Here is a 25,196-nt window from a genome sequence, read left to right as displayed (position 1 = left end):
TAGTTTAAATAAAATCAACACTATGTATATATTATTTATTATGCATGTAATATTAAAATACCGTTCACGTTAAAATGAATTATTCTTTTCCTTCTTCCAACTATTTTCCTAAAAAAAGAAGAAAGACATTGAATGGGTTATTTGCTTTGTGTAAAAAATGAAGGTGATTAAATAAAAACACTGGTAGTTGAATAATATTTTCCTATTTTTTAAAAAAGTTACATGTAATATTACAAAATTATTGATTAATAAAAATAATTTTACAAATTAAATTTTTTTTGGTATATTCCTGGTACTTTGTGATGAACTCGATGAACTGTTTTAAAATTATGTAACAGTAGTCCGAAAAGCTCGTGATCTTTCTTTCCGAATTTCCTCACTTTTTGAAGAACTCGTAGTAGTTTCCCTTCTTGAGAAAATAAAGTAACCCGTTGTTGAAACGTACCACTCCATCTATATCTGCTGGTATTCCAGGAAACAGATTAGAAACGAGGTCTCTTCTAACTGCGGTAAAAAACATTCTTCTATCTCTGACACGTAGTTGTAGATGATAAACGTTTTTCCTGTGTACGTTTTCACAATTCCGTTGATCTTATAGTGCTGAGCGATGTTAAAGTGAGAACAACACTCTTCGGGTATCCGCCGACTAGCTGTTACGTATGGAGATTGAATACATACAGCCTTTGGTCTGTAATTACTACCATATCTCCATTCGGTCGCATGTTCATAGCATCCACTCCCTTGAATGTTTCGGAGAGAAATTTCAATCTATCGGTGATGGACAACGGTCGCGTTGTTAAACTTCCCGTTTGCAGGAAGCTGGAAAAATTCTTGAAACAGCCTCACGGCGTCTTCAATCGCTTTTTCATTGGTCAGGCTCGCGTTATCTCCTTTCAGAAACTCATAAGTCTAATAGAAATTGATTGGGTTCGAATACGTCTGCGACAGTGACGGCAGTTGTCGCGTAGAAGGTTATGACAAGCACGATCTTTAGTGTTTCTAAAGCACGCTTTAGTGTTTTTCGGTTGTAGACAGATTATTTCAATCCATTCGCTTTACCTCGCTTTACCCCATACTAAATATACCTCGAGATCTTACTTGATAAAGGGAAGGGGAGTTTAAATCTAGAAATGAAAACGATATTTTCCTTCTTACGAAAAAGATTTATTGACTTTTAAAAACTAAAACTAAATACATCAGGAACGACTTTACAGTTTGTATACATATTTCTTCTTGCAAAAAAAAAATCATAGTGCAAACAGATTTGCGTTAAATTAAAAATATATATATAACAAATACAATAAAAAAAATATTTAATCTTGACTCCAGTGTTTGCTGCTTCGGGAAACAGAGTTTGAATCTATTTCATGATCTTGTTGCAAGTAGACGGGTAGATCTTCGTGCACCTTTGGGAGGACGTACCAGCCGTAATGATCGATGATGAATTGCTTGGAAAGGTAGCGGAGAACCTCTCGTCCAGGACTGTTTAAATAGCATTCTTGCGCTTTTTGTGATAGCATCTCCCACCTTTTCCAGCATGCTGTAGAATCTGCTGTACTTGTTCCACTACATGTACATCCATATAGCTTTTTTCATAGCGCAGTCATGATATTCGCCGAAAGGGCAGATTTTGTCCGTTTTACATGCAAACGTATCGATGGGAGGACAATCGTATCCGTCGAGATCTTCCACCTTGTAGCACTTATCACTTAAAACATAATTTAACAGTCTTCTTGACTTCACTTTCACATATATTGTAAAATTGGGTCCTAAACGTTTGACGATGAATGACAACCTCAAATATGAAATGAATCCCGAATTCCAATTATGACCTATTTCTTTTTGAAAATTCCGTATTTTAGATTTAGTAACTTGAGGCAATATATCGTAGTAGTCGAAAGGCGATTTAAACAATTGATGTTCGTCTTTGAACGGAAAAGACACTACAAAGACAAAGACGAACCCTCTTAGGAAGTGGGTTCGTCTTTGTCGACGAGTCTGAGAAGCGATAACACCTTTCATCTGACACATTCACGTACGGTATTTTCCATACGATTTTTGTAATCTGCAAAGTGAATGTTTTTCCAGCCGGAACGATCACCGCATTATTATCGGTGGAAGCTCGAAGAACGACGAATTCTTGTTTCACGTTCAGCAATATTCTGTTGTAGTCCTCGAAAAATGCTAAGAGCATTTTTAGCGGTAATATGACGCTAAACTTGCCGGATTACCTGCTAATGTAGCCGCCACCGGCAGAAAGAATGTAGTGTACGCTGGTTGACGACCAACCCGACGAGAAAATATCGTCTTTTTCCGAATTCCTGAGCGAAAGAGCATTTTTCATAGTAGAAGTTACTCACACGTTTCTCACCCTGTCTACTTCTTGTGCCGCTATCTCGTACCGGATTTCGTCGAAAAGAAACGCTCCGTAATTATTGCACAGTTTTAGCGTCGGATTTGCCGCTCCATTGACGCCGCCATACGTCCCGTAGATGTGCAATTAATAAAATATTGTTTCGCTCTCACCTGCATAACACAGACGAAGTCAATTATGATGATAATGAAGATAATTGAGCAGACAGATCAGTAACACAGTAGAACGCAATATGAATGTGTGAAAATTTGAGAAGCTTTTTTTTATATACAACCGTTGGCCTAGACATTGAGATAACTTTCAAATAAACAAGTAACATTACCAAGTATGTAGGTTTGTTTTTCTTTGATTTTCCTTCTCTGAGGCCTAAAATTGCTTCCCTTGTCCCTATACTTTTCCTGAAACCAAATTGGTCTTCTCCTAACACTTCCTCCACTCTCCTCTCAATTCTTCTGTATGGAATTCTAGTTAAGATTTTTGATGCATGACTAGTTAAACTAATTGTTCTGTATTCTTCACATTTATCTGCCCCTGCTTTCTTTGGTATCATGACTATAACACTTTTTTTGAAGTCTGACGGAAATTCCCCTTTTTCATAAATATTACACACCAGTTTGTATAATCTATCAATCGCTTCCTTACCTGCACTACGCAGTAATTCTACAGGTATTCCGTCTATTCCAGGAGCCTTTCTACCATTTAAATCTTTTAATGCTCTCTTAAATTCCGATCTCATTATTGTTTCTCCCATTTCATCCTCCTCAACTTCCTCTTCTTCCTCTATAACACCATTTTCTAATTCATTTCCTCCGTATAACTCTTCAATATATTCCACCCATCTATCGACTTTACCTTTCGTATTATATATTGGTGTACCATCTTTGTTTAACACATTATTAGATTTTAATTTATGTACCCCAAAATTTTCCTTAACTTTCCTGTATGGTCCGTCTATTTTACCAATGTTCATTTCTCTTTCCACTTCTGAACACTTTTCTTTAATCCACTCTTCTTTCGCCAGTTTGCACTTCCTGTTTATAGCATTTCTTAATTGCAGATAGTTCCTTTTACTTTCTTCATCACTATCATTCTTATATTTTCTACGTTCATCCATCAGCTGCAATATATCGTCTGAAACCCAAGGTTTTCTACCAGTTCTCTTTATTCCGCCTAAGTTTGCTTCTGCTGATTTAAGAATTTCCTTTTTAACATTCTCCCATTCTTCTTCTACATTTTCTACCTTATCTTTTTTACTCAGACCTCTTGCGATGTCCTCCTCAAAAATCTTCTTTACCTCCTCTTCCTCAAGCTTCTCTAAATTCCACCGATTCATCTGACACCTTTTCTTCAGGTTTTTAAACCCCACTCTACATTTCATTATCACCAAATTATGGTTGCTATCAATGTCTGCTCCAGGGTAAGTTTTGCAGTCAACGAGTTGATTTCTAAATCTTTGCTTAACCATGATATAATCTATCTGATACCTTGCAGTATCACCTGGCTTTTTCCAAGTGTTTATTCTTCTATTATGATTTTTAAATTGGGTGTTGGCAATTACTAAATTATACTTCGTGCAAAACTCTATAAGTCGGTCCCCTCTTTCATTCCTTTTGCCCAGCCCGTATTCACCCACTATATTTCCTTCCTTGCCTTTTCCAATGCTTGCATTCCAATCTCCAACTATTATTAAATTTTCATCTCCTTTTACGTGTTTAATTGCTTCATCAATCTCTTCGTATACACACTCTACCTCATCATCATCATGGGCGCTTGTAGGCATATAGACGTTAACAATCGTTGTCGGTTTAGGTTTTGATTTTATCCTTGTTACAATGATTTTATCGCTATGCGTCTTGAAATACTCCACTCTCCTCCCTATCTTCTTGTTCATCACGAAACCTACTCCTGCCTGCCCATTATTTATTAATTACTCTAAAATCACCTGACCAAAAGTCGCCTTCCTCTTCTCACCGAACCTCACTAATTTCTACTATATCCACATTCATCCTATCCATTTCCCTTTTTAAATTTTCTAGCCTACCAACCTTTTTTAAGCTTCTAACTTTCCACGCTCCGACTCGTAGAATGTTATTTTTTAGTTTTCTGGTGACCCCTTCCTTAGTAGTTCCCACCCAGAGATCTGAACGGGGGACTATTTTACCTCCGGAATATTTTAATTAATAAATTATCAGAAGATAACTTTCAAAGCAGTAAACACATGACAATTTTTTTATGACGTCTGATGAGGGGGAATTTTTTTACCTTTTTCTTTCTTTTTTTTAATTTTTGATTTTTTGTTAATTTCCATAACATATGTATAAAAAGTAATCGTGCAAATATTAAAGGCTATTTTCTCATTAAGTATAGAATGATGGTTAACTCCTTATCATATTTCTAGGTTCAACTTTAAAATCACTGAAATGATGAGAACCATTCTCCTTAATAGTAGAGTGTAAAATTAAAGTCAATGTTAAGATACGTTGTCTTTGTTCATTACAAACAAATATCAGTTTTGTTCTGGCTAAAAAAAAAAACATTATTTGACATTTTGCGCAGTTCATCTTTTGAATATGCCTGTAATTTTAATTGTCATGTTTATTATAATATCTGAAAAAATTCAGAACTGAAAAGTAGGATTTCCCAAAATCCTTTTGAGTTATATAAATTTAGAAAAAATAAATGTTGAACCAATAGGTCATTAATTGAATTTTTAGAAGTTTTATTAATTTTGAGTGATGTATAGTTAGTTTTATTTTAACGTTACTAATATTTGAACTGATTTTTTGTTACTCTTTTTCCTTTCAAAGCTTCAAACCGAGCCTATATCAAGAAAATCAAAGGATTCTAAGTATAAAAGTACTTTACAAGCTTTTCATGTAATTTGGAAAGAAGAAGGGTTAAATGCATTATGGAAAGGTCATGTTGCGGCACAACTACTGTCTTTTACTTATGGTGTTGTTCAGGTATTTTTGAATTAAATTTTTAGTAAATATTATCAACTAATCTTCAATATTTGTTGATTATTAATTTTTATAAGGTTCGGTCACTACTATGTGTTGCTGTCTTTAATTTTTAATCTTTTACCGCACGGTCTGCTATATTTGTTTCTCATAGAATAAAATGATAGATAACAAAAGTGTAAAAAAGTTTTGTTTGAAATTTGATACCGCTGTATTAAAAGTACATCAAAGAAGCTTAAAATAAAAATAAAAATGATTGGGATGTTACACAAATCCCTGATCGGTTTAAATATTTTAAAATTGTATATCTCTTTATTTGATTAGATATTTTGGTCACTATATTAGCGTAAATTGCCAGAAAATATGAAAGTCATCTTAAGTAATCCTCAAGGACTGTGAGATAAACTCTTATGTTTGAGATAATGTTCTAAAATTTCCTTAGATGGTTTAAGATATCTCATTGATGTGACTGATTGTGACTACAGGATATTAGAACATAGTGGCTAATCACAAACGTAACGATTAATGATGGCATTTTATTATTATTGTTTTTTAATTATATGAATTTATCATGTAATATGAAAATATGTATTTTAATTGATTCTATTTTTGTATGTTGAAGTTTCAGACGTATGGGATATTAAAAAACAAGGCTCGTGAATTAAATTTAATACAGAAAGATGACATCAGTAAAACCTCTGGTATTCATTTTTTATGTGGTGGCACAGCTGGATGTTTGGCTACGATTACTTCTTACCCTTTTGATATTATACGTACACGACTCATAGCACAAGGCAACAATAGGGTAAGTTTAATGTTAATTACTTATTTATGTTATGGATTGTATTTATTGTATTTAAATCATCGAAATTATAAAAAAAATATGATAAATAAATATTTATTTTTATATAAAAGTATTATAAATAATTATAATAAATATAATTTTTTTTTAATATGGTGATAATTTATGGTCTGTTTCTCAGTGTTGTAAATTACATGTAGCTTTGCTATATCTATAAATAAACTCATAGTTTTTAATATTAATACAACGAAAAAGATGATTGTTTCATTAAAAAAAAAAATTGTGACAGTGATGAACTAATTGGACCAAAGTACCATTTTTATTATAATTAGCTTTTGTTGCTGATCAAGGATGAGTATGTAGTAGATGTCCATTATGCATCTCATGCTGAAGCTTGTGATTATATACTGCTTGTTCTATTGTTATTGATGGGGTTCAGCACATGGTTAGCAGCTAAGGATGATGATCACCTTTTAGTACTTTACAGAAATCTGAAGTCTGTAGTGAATTGCTGTGTTTTCATTTATCTTAACATTTTTGTTTTTGTTGCCTTTTTTTACGAAATTTTCAACCTTCAATAATGTTCTTCCTGTATTCAAAAAGACTGGAATTGTTTTTATTTATTTATCTAAATTGTATTTATAATTTTTAATTATTTTCATATGTAAAACAATTATAGAAAAGTTAAAATTTTTATTTTTTAATTTTAGTGTTTTCTCAATTGTTGTTCTTATCTATTGCTTATTACAACATAAGAAAGTATATGTTTATAATTTTATTTAAAAAAGTCCATATTTTAATTACTGATTAATCAGTAATTAAAATTAATTTTTTTCATTTATATTTATAATTTTCAACACGTGAAATAAATTATCCCGTAAGTTTTTTTTACACATTTTTTTTTATTTCTTTCTTGAAAGCTTATGTAAAATCAAAATTTCATGTCTTTAACAAATCGTATAAAAAGTTTTTAAAAGGAATATAAACCATAATTAATGGAATATATTTTCAAAATATTGATAATTTATATGCGAAGGTAACATATTGTAAAATGTCATTCACAGACAGTTTTTTAAAACTTACAGAAATGTGTCGTGTTTTAATAAAGATATGGAAATGACTTACATAAACTTTAAAAATAATAGTAATAATAGTAATGAGTAAGAAGATATTTTTGAGCAGTGGAATGGATAAGCTTCATCAGGTGTTCTCCATTTCAGGACAGCAGGTAAGAAACCCATGACTTTTCAATCCTGAACGCACTCCATGCATCAATGTATGGTCTCTTGTTTTTATTTTTTTTGGAGGGAGAAATTCAAAGTATTTTTTAAAAAATTAATAGATTATAATTTATTTTAAGTGATTTATGTTTAAAAAATACAGTAGATAGAGTGGGTATATATATTTTTTTAACAGTGAAAGTTAACATTTGTCATTCTTATTTTATTTATGTACATTTTGAAATAAGCCTTAAAATAAAACAAGTTTAATAATATTCCTCATAATACTATATCATAGAGCTAATCTGTCCTTTATTTTATCTTTGTGAACTGGAACTATTGCAGTGGATTGTTGCTTAGTTTCTCAATCTTATAAAAAAAAAAAATCATAATTTATTACACATTATTACATATTGTAAAAGATTAGGATCCATTTTAATGTTTTTGAGAGTGCAAACGCAAAAATTCATTTTAGCTTTTTCTGTTCAGGAGTGAGGAGTTCAGGTATCATCTTTTTACATACTTCTTTGTGTTAAAACTTTTTGAGTAAAATCTGTGAAACAGTTTCTTTGTCAGTGTTAGCCAATCAACAGCTGCTCAGATGTTCAAATTATAATTTTTTTTTAACCATTTTTGAATGTTAGCATCTGTTTTGATGTACAAGGACAACTGAGATGCAGGTGATATTCAGTAGCTTCTCTTCCTACTTTAAATTTTTTAACTCTGTCAAAAACCAAAGTACACAGTAGTACTTAACGCCTTAAACTTCCCTCAACAAATCCATTGCAGATTTTTGCAAAGTTAGTCAAGGAATTTTATGATGACATACGACTCCATTTTAAAACTTAACTTTACTGCAATAGAGCTCAGATGTATTGTCTACTTAGAACAAATCCTACTGTCGGTCACATATACTGGGGGGGTAGGTGGTAGAAGAGCGTGGTCAGTGGCCTTCCCTGTAGTTGTAGCCAAGGTCAGATAACAAAATCATCTCAAAATAAGTAAAAATTAAGTAAAAGTTTAGTAGATATTTTTAACTTAACGTTAATAAAAAGATTATGTATTATCTTTTTTATTGCAAATTGGTTTTAAAACGTAATTTCATAAGTCGACGGTATTAACTTACAGCTTATCTACGATTCAGTTTTGTAAATTATATTTAAATAATCTTGTAAGATTATAGAAGTAAATAAAATAGTTTATCCATGTTGCAGCTTAAAAATTTATTTAATTTTCTAATGAGGAATACAAGCATGTAATGTTTGTTTGTGGATTTTGTAATAAAGATTTGTGCTATGCACATTGAGTATCTATGACATTTCCCTTACCTTCATATTCTATTGAACATCAAAAACCATGTTATGCACTGAAAAAAAATATATTGTTCGGTGTATTCAATGTAGAGCAGAAATTAGTAGTAGATGAATTTTTCATTGCACTCTGCTTTATTATACATTAATGTATTAATGCTTTTTAAGGAATATCCCATCCTTTCCTCTTGTAGAAGATGCAAAATTTACTATCTCAAGAACTTGCATTATAGTTAAACCTAATGAAATCACTGCATTGCTTAATATTGTTGTTTCTTAAAACAATAAATATGAACTTAGTTTAAAAGATTAAAATCTTGAATATTAAATTATGTGTATGGATAGTTTCATCATTAATACTCTGTAGTTTTCAAACTCTTGCAAAAAACTTCTTGGAATTTAAATAACTTGTTTATATATTTATAAGATATATATATATATATATATATATATATATATTTTTAAATATAATTGATTTGTAATTTGTTTTACTGTAAATTTGGAAGTCATTGAATGTTTAGTCATGTATGTCATTAATTCAAAAAAGTGAAGTCTAAAATTGAATAAAATTCACACTGCATTTATTTTTTTATTTCCCTTTTTGCAGTTATATAATGGTATTTTTCATGGTTTAAGAAGCATTTACCAGCAAGAAGGCTTATTAAGTTACTGGCGTGGACTTTCACCTTCACTTCTAGTTGCTGGACCGTATATTGGTCTCCAGTTTACTTTCTATGAGTTTTTTAAAACTGCTGTTGTATACATTGGTAAATAATGCTCACTAATTTTCTTCTACTTTTGTTTTCTTTTGCATGTTTCAGTTGTAAAACGATCATCATTAGAAGACAAATTACAAATACAAAAGCAAAGTATTATATAAATAAGAACTAAGTAATTAGCATAAAAAGTTCAATACTTATAAAAGCACTGGCAGAAGAAGTGTTCCTATTTGGATTTTGGATTTATAAAAAAAAAAGAAGAAAATTAGAAATTAAATGCAGAAATGCAATAGCTTGGACCGTACAAGTTGAAAGAAAAAGATTAAAATAGACTTTTAGTGGGAAACTTATAAAGACAATAAAACTCTGGGTAAATGTTAATTTTGGCATGTAATTTAAAAAGAAAGGGTCCCAAGTGTCAAGGGTGGGGTGGTTCATTTTTTTTCAGGATTAAAAGGTCAAAAATTGGGCTTTTCGTGAACTATTTAAAAATAATAAATCTCAAGTATACCACATATTTTTTTCTGACCTTAGATCATATTCCTGACAAAAATGTTTTAGAAGTGGCTTTCTACAGCCAATATTGGTTAAGTCATAGTCTGTTTATATATAAATAAAATGAAATTCAACCTTACCAACAGTTTGTCCGCATTCTCCTTTCTAGTACTTTCAGTCATTCAACCGTCCTCAGGATTTTACATACTTTAATTTTAATGATCTTAAATTGAAGAATAACTTTTCCTGAGGATGGCTGAATGAGCAAAAGTGCTAGAAAAGAAAATGTGGACGGATTGTTGGTAAGGTTGAATTTCATTTTATTTATATATAAATAATATTATATACCAACTGTGCCATGTTTAAAAAACTTAACTAAGTTATAGTCATTTGAAATATTATTTCCTTCTTAGCCCTTAAAAAAATCACATTCTTACAATCATTTTAATAAATTACTTTTTAACAATACTTTGAATCAAAAAATGTTTAATTAAGGTTGTAGTGCTTTCAGTTCTTGACAATTTCGGTTTTTGTTTGAATCTGTATTACAAAAACTGATGAAGTTGTGGTTGTTAAAAATTGAAGTGACACTTTCACCCCTTTATAAATAATTGCTCTTAGTGTTCCTGTTCCTTCAGAAATAATTGAATATCTATCTTTGAAATAAATGTTATAAGGCATTCAATTCTTCACATTTTGCAAAATATCATTAAAAAAAAAAACAACCCATTTTTGATTAAAATGGACTGAGATACAGTATTTAAAAATTATTTTGAATTTTCAGCTTTATAATGAAAAAATGCGAAAAAAAACTTTTTGAGGGCCAAGAAGAATTCGAAGAAGAAGGGGCTTAGATTCTTCAGTTTTTTTTTTTTAAATTTTGTGTCAAAAACAAACATTTTTCCCAGATTTTATTATACTTTTAATTAGTTCCTTATTACAGGACTTTTCTTTCTTTTCCTGTTTAGCCTCCAGGAATTACCATTCAGGTATTACTTCAGTGGATGAATGACAATGACTGTATGAGTGTAAGTGAAGTGTAGTCTTGTACAGTCTCAGTTCGACCATTCCTGAGATGTGTAGTTAATTGAAACCCAACCACCACCAAAGAACACCAGTATCTACGATCTAATATTCAAATCTGTATAAAAGTAATTGCCTTTACTAGGACTTGAACACTAAACTCGCGACTTCCAAATCAGCTGATTTGGGAAGACGCGTTCACCACTAGACCAACCAGGTGGGTTCTTTATTACAGGACTATATTATAGTAATTTTACTGTTTTATTAGCTAATATTTAGTCTGTATTGATTGTTTTGGTCTGACTGTCATTCCACTGCTGTTATAGAAATTAAACAAGGAAAAGATTTATCACAAGAAAATCAAAGCTTAGAGAGCAAACATAAAAATAATTAAACAAAATTAATGCCAGAAATACTTAATGCCAAGGAGTAGTGTGGGAATCGCAAAGATAGATAAAGTAAGAAATGAAAGAATCAGAAATATTGTGACGAAAGGAACCTTTACTAAAAAATCAAGGACAAGAATATTATGGATATATAATTGGGAAGTTGAAAAGTCATGCATCTCAACTGCTATTGGTGTGCTGATTTTTTTCTACTGATATTCAGCCATCTTGACATTACCTGTATCACTTTTCAATTTGTGTAAACTCCCCCGTAGCTTCATTCCTAGAAGTCTGCTTAATCTTACAAAATGTTTTGCTTTGGGTTTCATCAAATTTTTGGCAAAACTAGATGCACTAACATTATTCAATACATTACATCATTATGCACAAAGTAGAAACTGCATCAAGCACTTGATCTGCTCACACATCCACACACACACACACACCACACACTCTGGCCATTGGTTAACAACTGATGGAATGAGTCTGTGTTTCATTGATTTAGAGAAGGCTAATGGGAGAGGCTAGATTTAGAAGAGTCAAATGGGAAAAAATTATGGAGATTCTTAGAGAAAAAGTAGAATGGAAAGGTAGAAGAAGATTAATTAGAGAAGTATACACAAGATAAATAGCAACAGTGAAAGTAAATAAGAATATGACTGCTTGGGTGGGTGAATGTCAATCGGTCATCATCAACCTTACACCACCTCTTTCTCCATCCATTTCTATCTCAAACCTTCTCCTTCATCCCTTTGCAGCTTCCAAAATTCAACTCATCTATTACTTCATCCTTCTTGCTTGCTTCCTTTCTTCTTCTACTGACCCTTCTAATGCAGTCGTCAAGATTCCGCTTCTAACTGCATGTCTGGTTCCCTTTTCTTTTGTTTACTTCCTGCATAAGGCTCTTTCTTATTTACTCCATTCTTCTCCATTTCCTCATCTCAGAAGCCCGAATCCAGTTCCTCTCCTTCTTCCTTATTGTTCGTGCTGCACTCTTGTACAACAAGACGTACATAACATTTGGTTAATCTATTACTTAACTCATAATCCTGATTTTTAGTATATAGTAATTCCCTCTTGTTACTGAAGGCTTCCTTTGCCATCACCATCCTTCCTTTTATTGTCATTGCACTCTTCCAGTCCTCTGTCACCACAGAACCCCACAATATCTGTAACATTTTACTTTTTTGTTCTGTAATTTTTTACTTCTCTTACATTAGCTTTTATTATATTTATTCCCCTTCATTACTTCCTGCAGGACAGTTAACAATCTTTGAAGCGCATGTGTGACACTGGCTAGAATTACCATATCATCATCAAAGCTTATAAATTTTATTTTTCATTCTCCCATCTTCCTTTTTCTAATGTATTCCTTGTCATATCTTCAGTGTAATTGTTGAACAGTATCTGTGAGAGACAGTCCTTGCATAACACCTCAACATAGACCCACAAAATCAGTAATTTTCTATTTACTTTCATCACTGCTGTTTATCTTGTGTATAGTTCTTCAATTAATTTCTGTTCTACTTTTTCCTCTAACAATCTGCATCATTTTCTCTCATTTGATTCTTATCAAATGCCTTCTTTAAATCTACAAAACACAGACTCATTCCTCTTCCTTTTTCTAAATATCCCCTCTTCAACCATGCTTAGTAGCCCAATGGAATGTCCTTTCCCTTTCCTGAAGCCAAATTGTTCCTCTCCTGCATTCTCTTCCATTATCCTTACTGACTATTTAGGACTATTTAACAATATTTTAGCAGCATGGACTATTAAACTTAATATGTGTTCTCTACATTTTCTGGTAGTTGTTTTTTTTGGAATAGATATCATTACTGTTTTCACTCAGCGTTTAGCTGATCGCCTGTACTGTATATCCTATTGCACAATACAATTATTTCTTCCACTTCTTCCTTTAAATATTTATAGAATTTTACGGGAAGTTCATCTACTCCAGCCAATTTTTTATCCTTCATTTCTTTAATCGCTTTCTGTACTGAATTTTCTCTTGTTAAAATACACCTGCATGCTGATTCATCATATACCTCAACACATTAAATTGAAATTTTAAAGAATTGATTTTAGATCTAGGTAGATACCTAGCTTTAAGAAGTTGAAGATAAGATAATTTCACATGTGAGAACTTTTATATATGGACTCTTCACTCTTATGTATAGATTTTTTTCTATTTAGATTGAAACTTATCACTTCCATTTGTTTCTCATGAATGTTAATGCAGTAGTCACTGAATCTTCGATGAGTATTTTTTCAAACTTTACCAATTTTGAAGTCTATTGAATGTATTTTACTTCCTTGTTCGAAGTAAAGGAAGTATTGTGATAATGAAAAATTTCAGTTTTCAGTTTGAAAATATCCATTTTGACCATCTCTGAATTCATTTTGACTAGTTTTGGCACGGTATCTGTATGTACATACGTATCTCGCATAACTCAGAAGTGATTAGCCGTAGTATGTTGAAATTTTGAGTGTAGGACTGTTGTATCATCTAGTTGTGCACCTCTTCTCTTGATTGCAATCGACTGAACCAAAAGTGTCCAAAAAAGTCCAAAATCATCCCCCCCTATGGGACTTGCGTTTGGTTAAGACATTATGTAATTTTTTATTATGTACTGGATAAAATAAAATAATTTCTTTTTTTGACCTATAAACATTTTGCTTCTTTAATTATTACTGCAGGCAGGACGGTTTAGAAATTGCTTGCTACTTGCTGGTCAATGTGGTAAACCGTTTTGTAACAGATTATAAGTTTATCCATAAGTTGCATAATATGGATAATAATCTACAACCAAATGGGTTTTGTTAAGCTAATGTTTGTAAATATTTGTTAATCATGTATAATGTTATGGTTTATTATAATTAAAATAACTGAATTTTGTCTGCAGAGGTGTTTTCATCCAAAAGTAAAGATTATGAATCTTCTAAAGAAACAAATCCTTTTGGTAATCTAGTATCCGGTTTATTAGCTGGAGTTGCTGCTAAAACTACTACGTATCCATTTGATCTTGCTCGTAAAAGAATGCAGATGCAAGAGTTCCAACATGCCAGAGTTGGTTATGGCTCAGTAAGTATATTATTTTTATTTAAATAATTTAGCATCGGCTTCCCATTAATCGATGTCATAACTATAAAGAGTAAAACTATGTATACTTTGTTACAGATTTAAAAAGATCAGTTTATTTTTTCTTTATTTAAAAACATTTTTTGTTTAACCTGATTTAATGTCATTATGGTCTTTCTGGGAAAAACATTGCAGTTGACTGATTCACTTGATTAAATAATTGTTTTGTCATAATTTGGAAGTTTTGATTAAGAGCTAAGAATTTATGCTCCCTGAATATTGGAATTTATTTATTGGCATTTATTATTATTTATTATGAGGCATATTTTTTAAGTAAGGACCATTTTGTTATAAAAATTGAAATAAGTGAAGTATAAATACATATAGAAAGATGTAGGTACATATAACAAAATAAACTTACACATGCATACACACACACACACGTGCACACACACACACACACACACACACACACACACACACATATATATATATATATATTCGAGATCTGTTAAGAAAATAACTGAACATTTTTAATTATGCACCAACAGAAATATTTAGTGACATGCCGTTGGCAGAATTGTGTTCCGCATAACCTCCTCTGTAACCATATGTTCTTGGATTGTTGATATCTCATTTTGTTTTCTTGTTATTGTTATCTGAGTGCAATGTGTTTAAGTGTTAGTAGCAATTTTTTGTAATGTGTGATTTTTTGATGATTGAACTTTTGTCTCAATGTCGTAGCTGTAAAACCAGTTTTTGTCTCCCACTATGATCCTTTGCATGATTGTTTCTTGACTGGCATTATGCATGTTCAAATTGAACATGCATAATGTCAGTCAAAATATCATGGCATGATCCAAGTGAGATACCTCTTTTTCAAGTTTGCTGACAGTCAATCGGCAATTTGCACACACCAGATCATCGATTTTCTGAATCTGGGTAAAGTTAAAGGGCTTCCTGGTCGAGGGTCATTTTTGATTGCCAGATGACCACGTTTAAATCATGAAAACCATTAGTAACATTGCTTACGATCCAGAGCATCATCTCCGTAAGCTTGTTTCAACAGTTAAAACATTTCTACAAAAGTTTTTCCCTAACTTCACGCAAAATTTACATTGTATAATTGGTCTCGAAAATCGCACATTACAAAAATCGCTACTAACACTTAAACATGTTGCACTCAAATAACAATAACATTAAACTAAACAAGATATCAACAATTCAAGAACATATGGTTAAATGAGGAGGTTATGCAGAACACAATGCTACCAACCGCACATCACTAAACATCTCCATTGGCACATAATTAAAAATATTTGGTTGTTTTCTGAACAGACCTCATGTATAGGTATATATACTGTTTTTCTACATATTCGCCATTCATTGTAATACATTTTTGATATCGGCTTACTGGCTTCATTATTTTGTTACTGAAGAATTCTCCCACCTGTGATTTAAATTGATTAATTACTCTGTTTTGCAATTCTTCATCATCTTAAAGTTCTGTGATGCAAGCTATTGTTTTAAATGGAGAGAAAAAGGTAATCACTTGGTGCAAGATCTGGTCTGTAAGGCAGATGTTCAAAGATTTCTCAAAAATCTTTGCAATTGTTCAGTGGTTTTGTTTGCTGTGTGAGGTTGAACGTTATCGTGGAGAAACAAAATCCCATCGGTTACCTTACTTAGCCTTTTGTTTTGAAGTGAACATCTAAGCATTTACAGTATGTATTGTCACCCACATTCAAGAAATTTGATCAGCAATATCCCTTCAGCGTCCCAAAAAACCGTAGTCATAAGCTTTTTCATTGAACTTTCTCACTTAAACTTTTTGGGCTTCGGGGATGATGAATGCCGCCATCGCAACAATTTCATGCAGTAAAATTTCATGAAATTTGGGGGAAATAAAGCAAGAATTCCATAATTGTAATGTGGCGATTTTCACAAATTTTATCGTTGATTTTCATGATCAATCACAAGGCTAGGCCGACCACTGCGGTCCTCATCATGAACACTGGTGTGGCCATTTTTAAACTGAATGCATCACTGCCTCACTCTACTTTCACTCATTATTCCATCTGTGACCACCTCACAAAGTTGCCGATGAATTTCAATCGGTTTGAAGTTTTTTGCCAGTAAAAACCTAATCACTGAATGCATCTCACAACTTGCAGGATTTTCTATTAAAGCACACATTTCAATAATTCACAATGAACAGAATAGAAAAATCACAGTCCACATACTACGACAGCTTGATGCGTACTGAGTGTAAAAACATTTTGACGCCAAGATGGCAGCTCTATCCCCATGCTAGGTATAAACGTAAGTTACTTTCTTGACCGCCCTTGTAGTTACTGCAGAAAAGCTGAAAAACCATTAAAAATGGTTGTGTTTTGCAAAGCCAATATTTTTTCCAAAAATAACTTTTCTATTGTTTTAAAAGTTAGGTCTTGGAATTCCGAATTCAATGAGTAGAGTTACATAAGAAAATCGGTTTATTCGTTGCTGAGATATTGTAATTTGTTTATAAAAGACTTCAGGCAACTGTAATTATTTTGGCCTTTAAGACTTTCATGTCCATTTCAATTGGGATCTGTTCTTCAAGACTTGTATTTTCAAATGGTGAAAATTTTTAGATCAAAAATTAATGTAAAACGTGTTTAAATCTCTTTGTAAAAATGGGCAAAAAGTAGAGCATGCACGTCACAATAATCATGGTGGTGGAAGCAGTTTGCAGCAGTCGCAAGCAAATAAAGCTGAATTTGTAACTTCAGATCGGCAGAGTGAAAAAAAATCTCTCTGTCTCTACAAATTTTGGACGGATTGAGACCATTTTTTTTTAAACTGGGGTAGCCCAAAAAATTGTTTTTTTAGAAAAATCAACCATTTTTCTTCCATTGACTCTACTATTATCGGTTTAAAAATCTCAAATAATATAAAGCATATAAGGTGTAATTTCTTAACTAATTTTAAGTTTTTTTTTTGTTTTTTTTTAGAATTTTTGGTGTTCTAGTTTAACAACATGTTTCGTTGAAACATATAAAAAAGAAAAGATTAGAGGAATGTACAAAGGACTTTTTCCTTCCTTAATAAAAGCTGGCCTTTATTCTGCTGTACATTTTACTATTTATGAAGAGACATTGAATTTTTTAAATAAATATTACAGAAGATGAATAAATATTATTTTTATAAATATTTAAAATACAAGGTAAGTTTTCATTTTGTTTAAAAAAGTAATAATTATGAAATAGCTCACCAACCTCCATAATGGAATCATCTTTACTTAAAAAAAGGACCTTTCTTCAAATTGTGGTCAGGCCTGGTATTTTCACAAAATAGTTCATATACTTGTTTTATTTATAAAACAAATATAGTTTTCCTAGATTATTAGGAAATAATATTTCCTAACAAAAGGCAGAATATTCCTAATGTATAATTAACCTAGTTAATTTTTTTTTTAGTATTTTTTTAATTCATGGTCTTGAAAATGTTACAAATACAAAATAAAAAGTTTATTAGACAAAATTATATGAACTCATTTGGTATTTATAACATAATTCAACTTAAAATACAAAACATTGATACTTTTGATAGTACCATTATGATCTTATGCCTTACACAGATTAATTATGCTGATAATTAACTTGTAGTTTAGCAAACTGCATCCTAGCGATAGAATATAATTATTTTAAAAAATTATTTTTTTCACATACTGCTTTTTTTCCTCTGTGTTTACTACATTTTTAGAAATCGTTGCTCATCATAAAGTTTTATTGAAAATTTACAGTTCCTTTTCAGTGATTGATATTTTACCTAGCATTAAAAACACCAAATTTCATCAGATTATCAGCTTTCTTTACTGATTTTTTTGTAATTGCTGATTCTGTGATGTTTCCTCACCATCAACATTAGACATTTTAAGAAATTAAAAATTTCACCCCAAATTAATAAGAATTATAGAATTAACTCTAACAAGTACCCAATCCAAAGTAAAATTCGGAGAGAATTATCTGAGCCATTTACAAGTTAAACAAGATTAAGGTATGGAAACAGTTTATCACCACTGATCTTCAACTGTGCTCTGTAGTATGTGATGAGAGAGTGGTATATGGAAAGTCCTAAGAGCATAAACATCAGAACCAAAACGGCCTTTATAAAATTAAGTACCTAGGATTTATGGGAAACTTAGCACTAATAAAGCAAACAACATCCAAGAAGTCAAAATCCAAATAATTAACCTTCAAAATATAGCTTAAAGATTAAGGTTCTTCATTTGAAAAAACAGAAATAATGATAGCGGATCTGTTAGTAATAAAATTTATAGCAGTAAACAATAGAAATAAAAAATAGTAAAACAATCTAAATACCTAGGAGAGATTGTAACATACAACTTAAATGAAAAACCTTTCTTTATTTTTCCTGTTTAGCTTCCGGTAGTTACCTTCCAGATAATACTTCAGAGGATGATATGTATTAGTGTAAATGAAGTGTATAGTCTTGTACAGTCCCAGTTCAACCATTCCTGAAATGTGTGGTTAATTGAAAACCAACCACCAAAGAACACCGGTATCTACGATCTGTTATTCAAATCTATGTTAAAATAACTGACTTTACTAGGATTTGAACGCTGGAACTATCGACTTCGAAATCAGCTGATTTGGGAGGACGTGTTCACCACTAGACCAACCCGGTGGGTTTATATGAAAAACCTGTCTGGCATGAAAGAACTAACAAAATGATAAAACCCCAAAAATTAAATGGTTTACATATAACAAAAAATTCCTACTCATCAACATGAAATAAAAACACCACAAAATGGTAGTTCAGCCAGAAGTAACTTACAGTAGTGAAACTCTCTTCAAGGTCACTGATAGGAACAGAATTGACAAGAGCCTAAAGTGGAAAGAAGAATAGCAAGAATCGTCAAAGAGAAGGAAAAATCATCAAAGAGAATCATCAAAAACATCAAAGAGAAGGACAATAATGGATAGTTCCAAATAAAGTGGGTGTAAAGGGAGCTAGAGGGCCATCACAGACAGTATATGTAAGAAGGGGATCTCTTGAGGACATCAGAATTCAGATTAATAAGAAGTTTTGAAATTGGAAGTAGAGTACGATGGATAAGGGATAAGATAAGATCAAGGAGATAAGAAGGATATGGAAGAACTGGGATTAATTCTGGAATATTTACAAAACAAGTCAGAAAACATCAAGAAACTAAGGATAAGGAAATAAGACCTAGGCCAAAAACAGAAAACACACAATGAAAAGGGTATTTATGGATGGGGAAAGAAAGGCGAGATCAGAATAAATGAAGAGGTATTAGGAAATTCAAAAGAACAGAACAGTGTGCTCATCAAAGAGATTACCAGTCACAGATTGACTAAAGTGGTCAAATGAGGCCGTAAAATTAAAGTATTTACAATGATAATTGCAGATTCAAACAAATTTTTAATTAAGTAAGTATATCCATAACTATGAAGAAATGCCACTTTTTATGAAGATTATTTTATTATTAAGGCTTGACAGTACCTTAGACTAAACTTTTCCGCTAAGAGAATTATAACAAAAGAATCCAAATGTAGAAGAGTAATTTTAATGGAAGTTTATGAGATAAAATTGCATTGAAGGTGTAGTATTCAGGTGTGTGACAGTGAACACCCATGCACCATACTACCCATGCGATAAAAAAAAAAACTCTTGAGAATTAATAGATGGGATTAATGGCATACATACTACAAATCTTAGATTTGTCTCTGATCTAATTACTGAACCATTAGTATAAATATCCAATTTATGTTTTGAAACTGGTGTATGTTCAAAACACTTTGCTAAGGCTACCCTCAGTTTTAAAACTGGAGAAAAATACTAGCAATTTCAAATTGATATCATTAATTTTTAATACTGCTAAAATGTTTGAAAAATTATTATACTCCAGGATATCAGGATTTTTAGAAAAATACAATCTAATTTCAGATTCTCGGTGTGGGTTCCAAAAAGGTAAAGGTATCTATGATGCGATTGCAAAAGTTGTAGAATTTCTGTTTGATAAATTAGATCATAGTAAACCAGTAGATTCAATTTTTCATGACCTGGCCAAGGCTTTTGATGCTGTAAATTATAAATTGTTAAAAGAAAAATTGAAAAATTGTGGTATAAGAAGGCTTTAAACTTAAATTAATTGAAAGTTACCTACAAAATAGAAGGGAAATTGTAAAATACAGTAAAAGAACATGAATTTACTTTAATACTGGAGTATCACAGGTCCTGTCTTTGGCCCATTATTGTTAATTATATTTTATTAAAAACATAATTTATAATTATTTTAATTATTGTCTTTCCATACATTTGTTGCAGGAATTTCCTACGTGTTTCGCAGCATCTATGTATCAGCATCATCAGAGGATGAAAATTATCCAAGTTACGTTTCATCAGTTTTACATACAAAAAGCATGTACAACACGGTATTATGTATTAAAGTATATATTTACAAGAAACATGCAAGCAAACTGCTGTGTTATCCGGTCAAAGTCTAGTCCTGTACTGTTTAGTATTTATATAAATGACACATTCAGTTTGAATCAAGACTATAATAACTTTTTATTGTAGTATTGTATGTTGATAATACTGTACTCTGTTGTGCTGTGATAATGCCACGTCTGTGTTAGAATATAAATTAAATAATTGTAGTAAATAAAGTCAAAGACTGGTTAGATTTTAACATATTGTTTTTGAATGTAGACAAGACATTTAATAATAATTTATTTACATTTAGGTATAATAGTAGATAAACAGCTCAGTTGGATTGTTCATGTAAATAGTCTGGTAAACAGAACTAAATATTTAAATATATTAAATTAAGCAAAGTAAATATCACCAGAAAACTTGTATTCAGTAATGTATGGTTTAAATTATAGAATGTAAGTTAGTATCGTATTGATGAGATGTAATAAAAGTGTATTGAATGTACTGAATAATGTACATAGTAAAGTAATGAAAGTTTTAAATCCCTTAAATTTACAGGAAAAGTATACATTAGAAGCACTTGCTCTCCATTAAAGATTTTTTTTATTCAAATAGATTTAAGATGAGTACATTTATTACTAGAAATAAAAACTTAACAATACCTAAAATCACATTGAATAAAGGCGAAATGAATCATCTGTTTTCTGCAATATGTATTTTAATAAATCACCAAATGAATGCAAAACATTTAAAAATAAAACCCAAAATCAAATTGAAAAATAGTATAAGAAACTTATGTATATAATGTCGAATTTTCTTGCGGAACTTTCTACTCGGAATTAACAAACTTGATTGTAAATAAACTTTAATAGATTAAAAAGTCTTTTGCAATTACTTAAGCAAATATGAATATATTTAAGTTATCTTTATATTATATATTATTTGTTTTTACTATTCGGGCTGCATACAGATGTGACCAATCTCTTCAGCAGCAATAATTACATAATTATAAAACGTAATTGTTGTTTTTGTAATTTTATAGACTAAGAATCAGGAGGAATTAGTAATATTAACTTCTGTTATAAATTCATTAAATTTTGACCATAATAATATTTTTTTTTACATTAATAATATTATTTATATTTAAGTTATACAATTTCATGCTGTGAAAAAGTTTTATATAAACTCATAATGACATTTTAGAACAGCATGTATGAGGTTTTTTCAGAAAATAACCCAAAATTTTAATTACGCGCCAACAGAGATATTTAGTGATGTACGGTTGGCAGCATTGTGTTCTGCATAACCTCCTCTGTAACCGCTTGTTCTTGGATTGTTGATATCTCGTTTAGTTTTTGTGTTATTGTTATTTGAGTACAACATGTTTGTGGTAATAGCGATTTTTTTATGATTAAACTTTTGTCTCAATGTTATGGTCATAAATCCACCTTTTGTCCAGATTGTTGATTTTCTAGACGTGGATGTCATCTGAAATCAAAGGCCTTCCTGGTTGAGAGTCATCTTTGATTGACTGATGGCCACTTTTAAATCGTGAAAACCATTCGTAACATTGTATATGACTCAGAGTATTATCTCCATAAGCTTGTTTCAAAAGTTGAAATGTTTCTGTGAAAGTGTTCCCCGGTTTCACACAAAACTTTACATTGTATGTTTGCTCTCAAAAATCGCACATTACAAAAGTCACTACTGTCACTTAAACACGTTGCACTCAAATAACAATAATAGAAATATAAATGAGATATCAACAATCCAAGAACATGTGGTTACAGAGGAGGTTATGCGGAGCATGATGCTGCCAACTGCACATCACTAAATGACTACGTTGGCTCGCAATTAAAAATGTTCGGTTATCTTCTGAACAGACCTTATACATTAAATTAATCATCACGTTAAATTATTTAATTATTTTATTATAAATACAAATAATTATATTATTAATACAGATAAATACAAATATTATTAATTACATTAACATTATTATTATCTAAGTATTAACATTAATAAAAAAATTTTAAGATATTTTACCAGAAAGAAAACATACTTTTTAACTCTTTTTTCTTAGTTACAGTTAATATAAAGAGTAATAGATATTTGTAAATTAGTTTTTTATTTAATTCATGTAATTATTATATTTTTATACTGTCAAATTTTATTTTTATACCGTTTATATTTATATTTACAATCTAACAAAAAAAGTTTAATTTTTAAGAGTAATTATGATAAAATTTATTATACAATTCATTATTTAAAATTTATTTATAACATAAATGTTCAGTATAAATTAATATATTGATGTACCCTGAACTACTTTTTTATTTTCTGAGAAATTTCTATAACAAGTGTTCACTAAATTTGTACCTTGAACAAAGGTAATAATAGTGAGTGTTCATGACTGAAATAATGATCTCATCAAATCAAGCATCATAAAATATTTAGAAATTAAATTTTTTTTTTTCACATTACTTGTAAGATATCTTGTATACAGAGAGTTACTGTGTAAACTGTAGTGCGTAAATTGTTGAACATTTTTTTTTGTGTTTTCTTTTTTTTTAATGCTATTTTTATTGAAATAGAAAATAATTATTTTCTATTTTCTTAATTAGACAGATTTAATATTAATATCATATATTAGTATTTTTTTTAAAAATATTGTTAAAAACTGTTGTAAATATTAATGATATAGAAATTTTATTAATCATATTTAATTAATAAAAAAATATATATTTAAATATGTACATCTATTTATTTCTGCCATTTAATTATTTAAGGATAGGACTTTTTGAAATCTCATAGAGTATCCACTGAATATCCTCATTGGTTTATCAAAGCATACATTTCTTAAGCTATGTCTTGAATTACCTATTTAAAATGAGAAATACCCTATCCATGACATTTTTTATGACACACACATTTTACACTATGGTTGTTTACATCTTTTATTTTTATTAATGGCTCTTCATCGTATTACAGATGGGTTTCATCATGTTCATATATGGTATGATTCAGCAAATGCTCTTAGAGCACTAACTGATATAGTTTCTCTCCATAACTAATCAGAATGAACATCCATGTAACTTCCTACTTGTAACTGCAATGCATGCAAAGTTTCTGCTGGGTTCTAGTTACATTAGACAATGAAAGACCAATGTACCCACGAAGGAAGTTTGCAACTAAAAAGAATAGGTGTAATTTCCTAAATAAAGAAATAAAAACACATTTTTCAAGTGGGCGCCAATCACAAAAATAGGTTAAAATCACAGTTTTAGAGGATGATGTGAAATAAATTGAAAATTTTTTTTAATTCTTTAAAACTGTAAGATTTAATATGATTTTAAGTAATTCAAATTTAGTACGAACTCTTTCCTACCACCTCAGATGTAATTTATATATATAAATTTATTTATTTAGAGTTTAAAAATGTATGTTTGTATGTGAGAATTTTTTGAATATTTCTGTATGTCTTCTTCTTTTGAAGAAATATGTATTTGTGTACATTATTGTCAATATTATTTTTCTTGTTTTAAGTTTTTTTGTTCTCATATTAACCTAATTTTTCTCTGATTGATTGATTACACTTGATCTTGGTTTATTTAATTCATTCTGTTTATGGAGGGTCCCGTTACAATCCTGAATTATGTTTCTATTTGTTTTACATAAGCCTTTTAAAAATTCTCTTGTTTTTCTGTACAATGTAATCCATTAGTCTTTTTTTCTGAAAATGTTCTTTTCTTTTGGCTTATCTGTAATATAGTCATTTGTTCACCTTTTAGATGAATTATGACCTGTTATTCACTTTGAACAAAAGAATGTTTTATAAAAATGAAAATATATAAAAATTTATTATTAATATTATTATTACTTTGCTAACATACATTTTTATAAAACATTCTTTTGTTCAAAGTGAATAACAGGTCATAATTCATCTAAAAGGTGAACAAATGACAATATTACAGATAAAAAATGGAATGTAGCTCCGAAACATAAAAAATGAAAAGCAGCTCCGGAACCTCCGATACATTCAGACATGCTGTTCGGCTGCGAGGTGTGAGGCGGGATCTGGTTCCCAGATCCGGACAAGTATCCAGTACGCGATCATAAATGATAAACATGAAACTAATAATAGCAATAATAAATAATAAAAGGAAGTCATTTATATATATATATATATATATATATATATATATATATATATGTGTGTGAAAAATACTGCATGAACATATACACACCTAGAGAAGCTCTTAAATACTAAAGAAAAATCCTCAAGGTAAGGAAATAAAAAATTTATAAGTCACTTCAAATTAAACATTAAATATTATTAGTTATGTACTGCATAATAATGAAT

General features: G+C 30.5%; 1 protein-coding gene across 7 annotated transcripts in view; it reads left to right on the top strand.

Moving 5' to 3' along the window:
- Positions 1 to 23,583, top strand: part of LOC142326378 (mitochondrial thiamine pyrophosphate carrier-like) — an 88,368-nt gene extending 64,785 nt beyond the window's left edge. For all 7 annotated transcript variants that reach the window (XM_075368840.1, XM_075368838.1, XM_075368837.1 and 4 more), the window contains 6 exons: positions 5,182 to 5,337; positions 5,957 to 6,139; positions 9,274 to 9,433; positions 14,193 to 14,371; positions 17,365 to 17,576; positions 20,726 to 23,583. In XM_075368840.1, the coding sequence (XP_075224955.1) occupies positions 5,182 to 5,337; positions 5,957 to 6,139; positions 9,274 to 9,433; positions 14,193 to 14,371; positions 17,365 to 17,541 (855 nt within the window). In that variant the 3' untranslated portion in view covers positions 17,542 to 17,576; positions 20,726 to 23,583. The remainder of the gene's footprint in view (positions 1 to 5,181; positions 5,338 to 5,956; positions 6,140 to 9,273; positions 9,434 to 14,192; positions 14,372 to 17,364; positions 17,577 to 20,725) is intronic.
- The last annotated feature ends 1,613 nt before the right edge of the window (positions 23,584 to 25,196 follow it).

This window comes from Lycorma delicatula, chromosome 6 (genome assembly GCF_047948215.1).
Source record: "Lycorma delicatula isolate Av1 chromosome 6, ASM4794821v1, whole genome shotgun sequence".
Lineage (NCBI taxonomy): Eukaryota > Metazoa > Arthropoda > Insecta > Hemiptera > Fulgoridae > Lycorma > Lycorma delicatula.
This window is presented reverse-complemented; position numbering and strand designations above follow the sequence as displayed.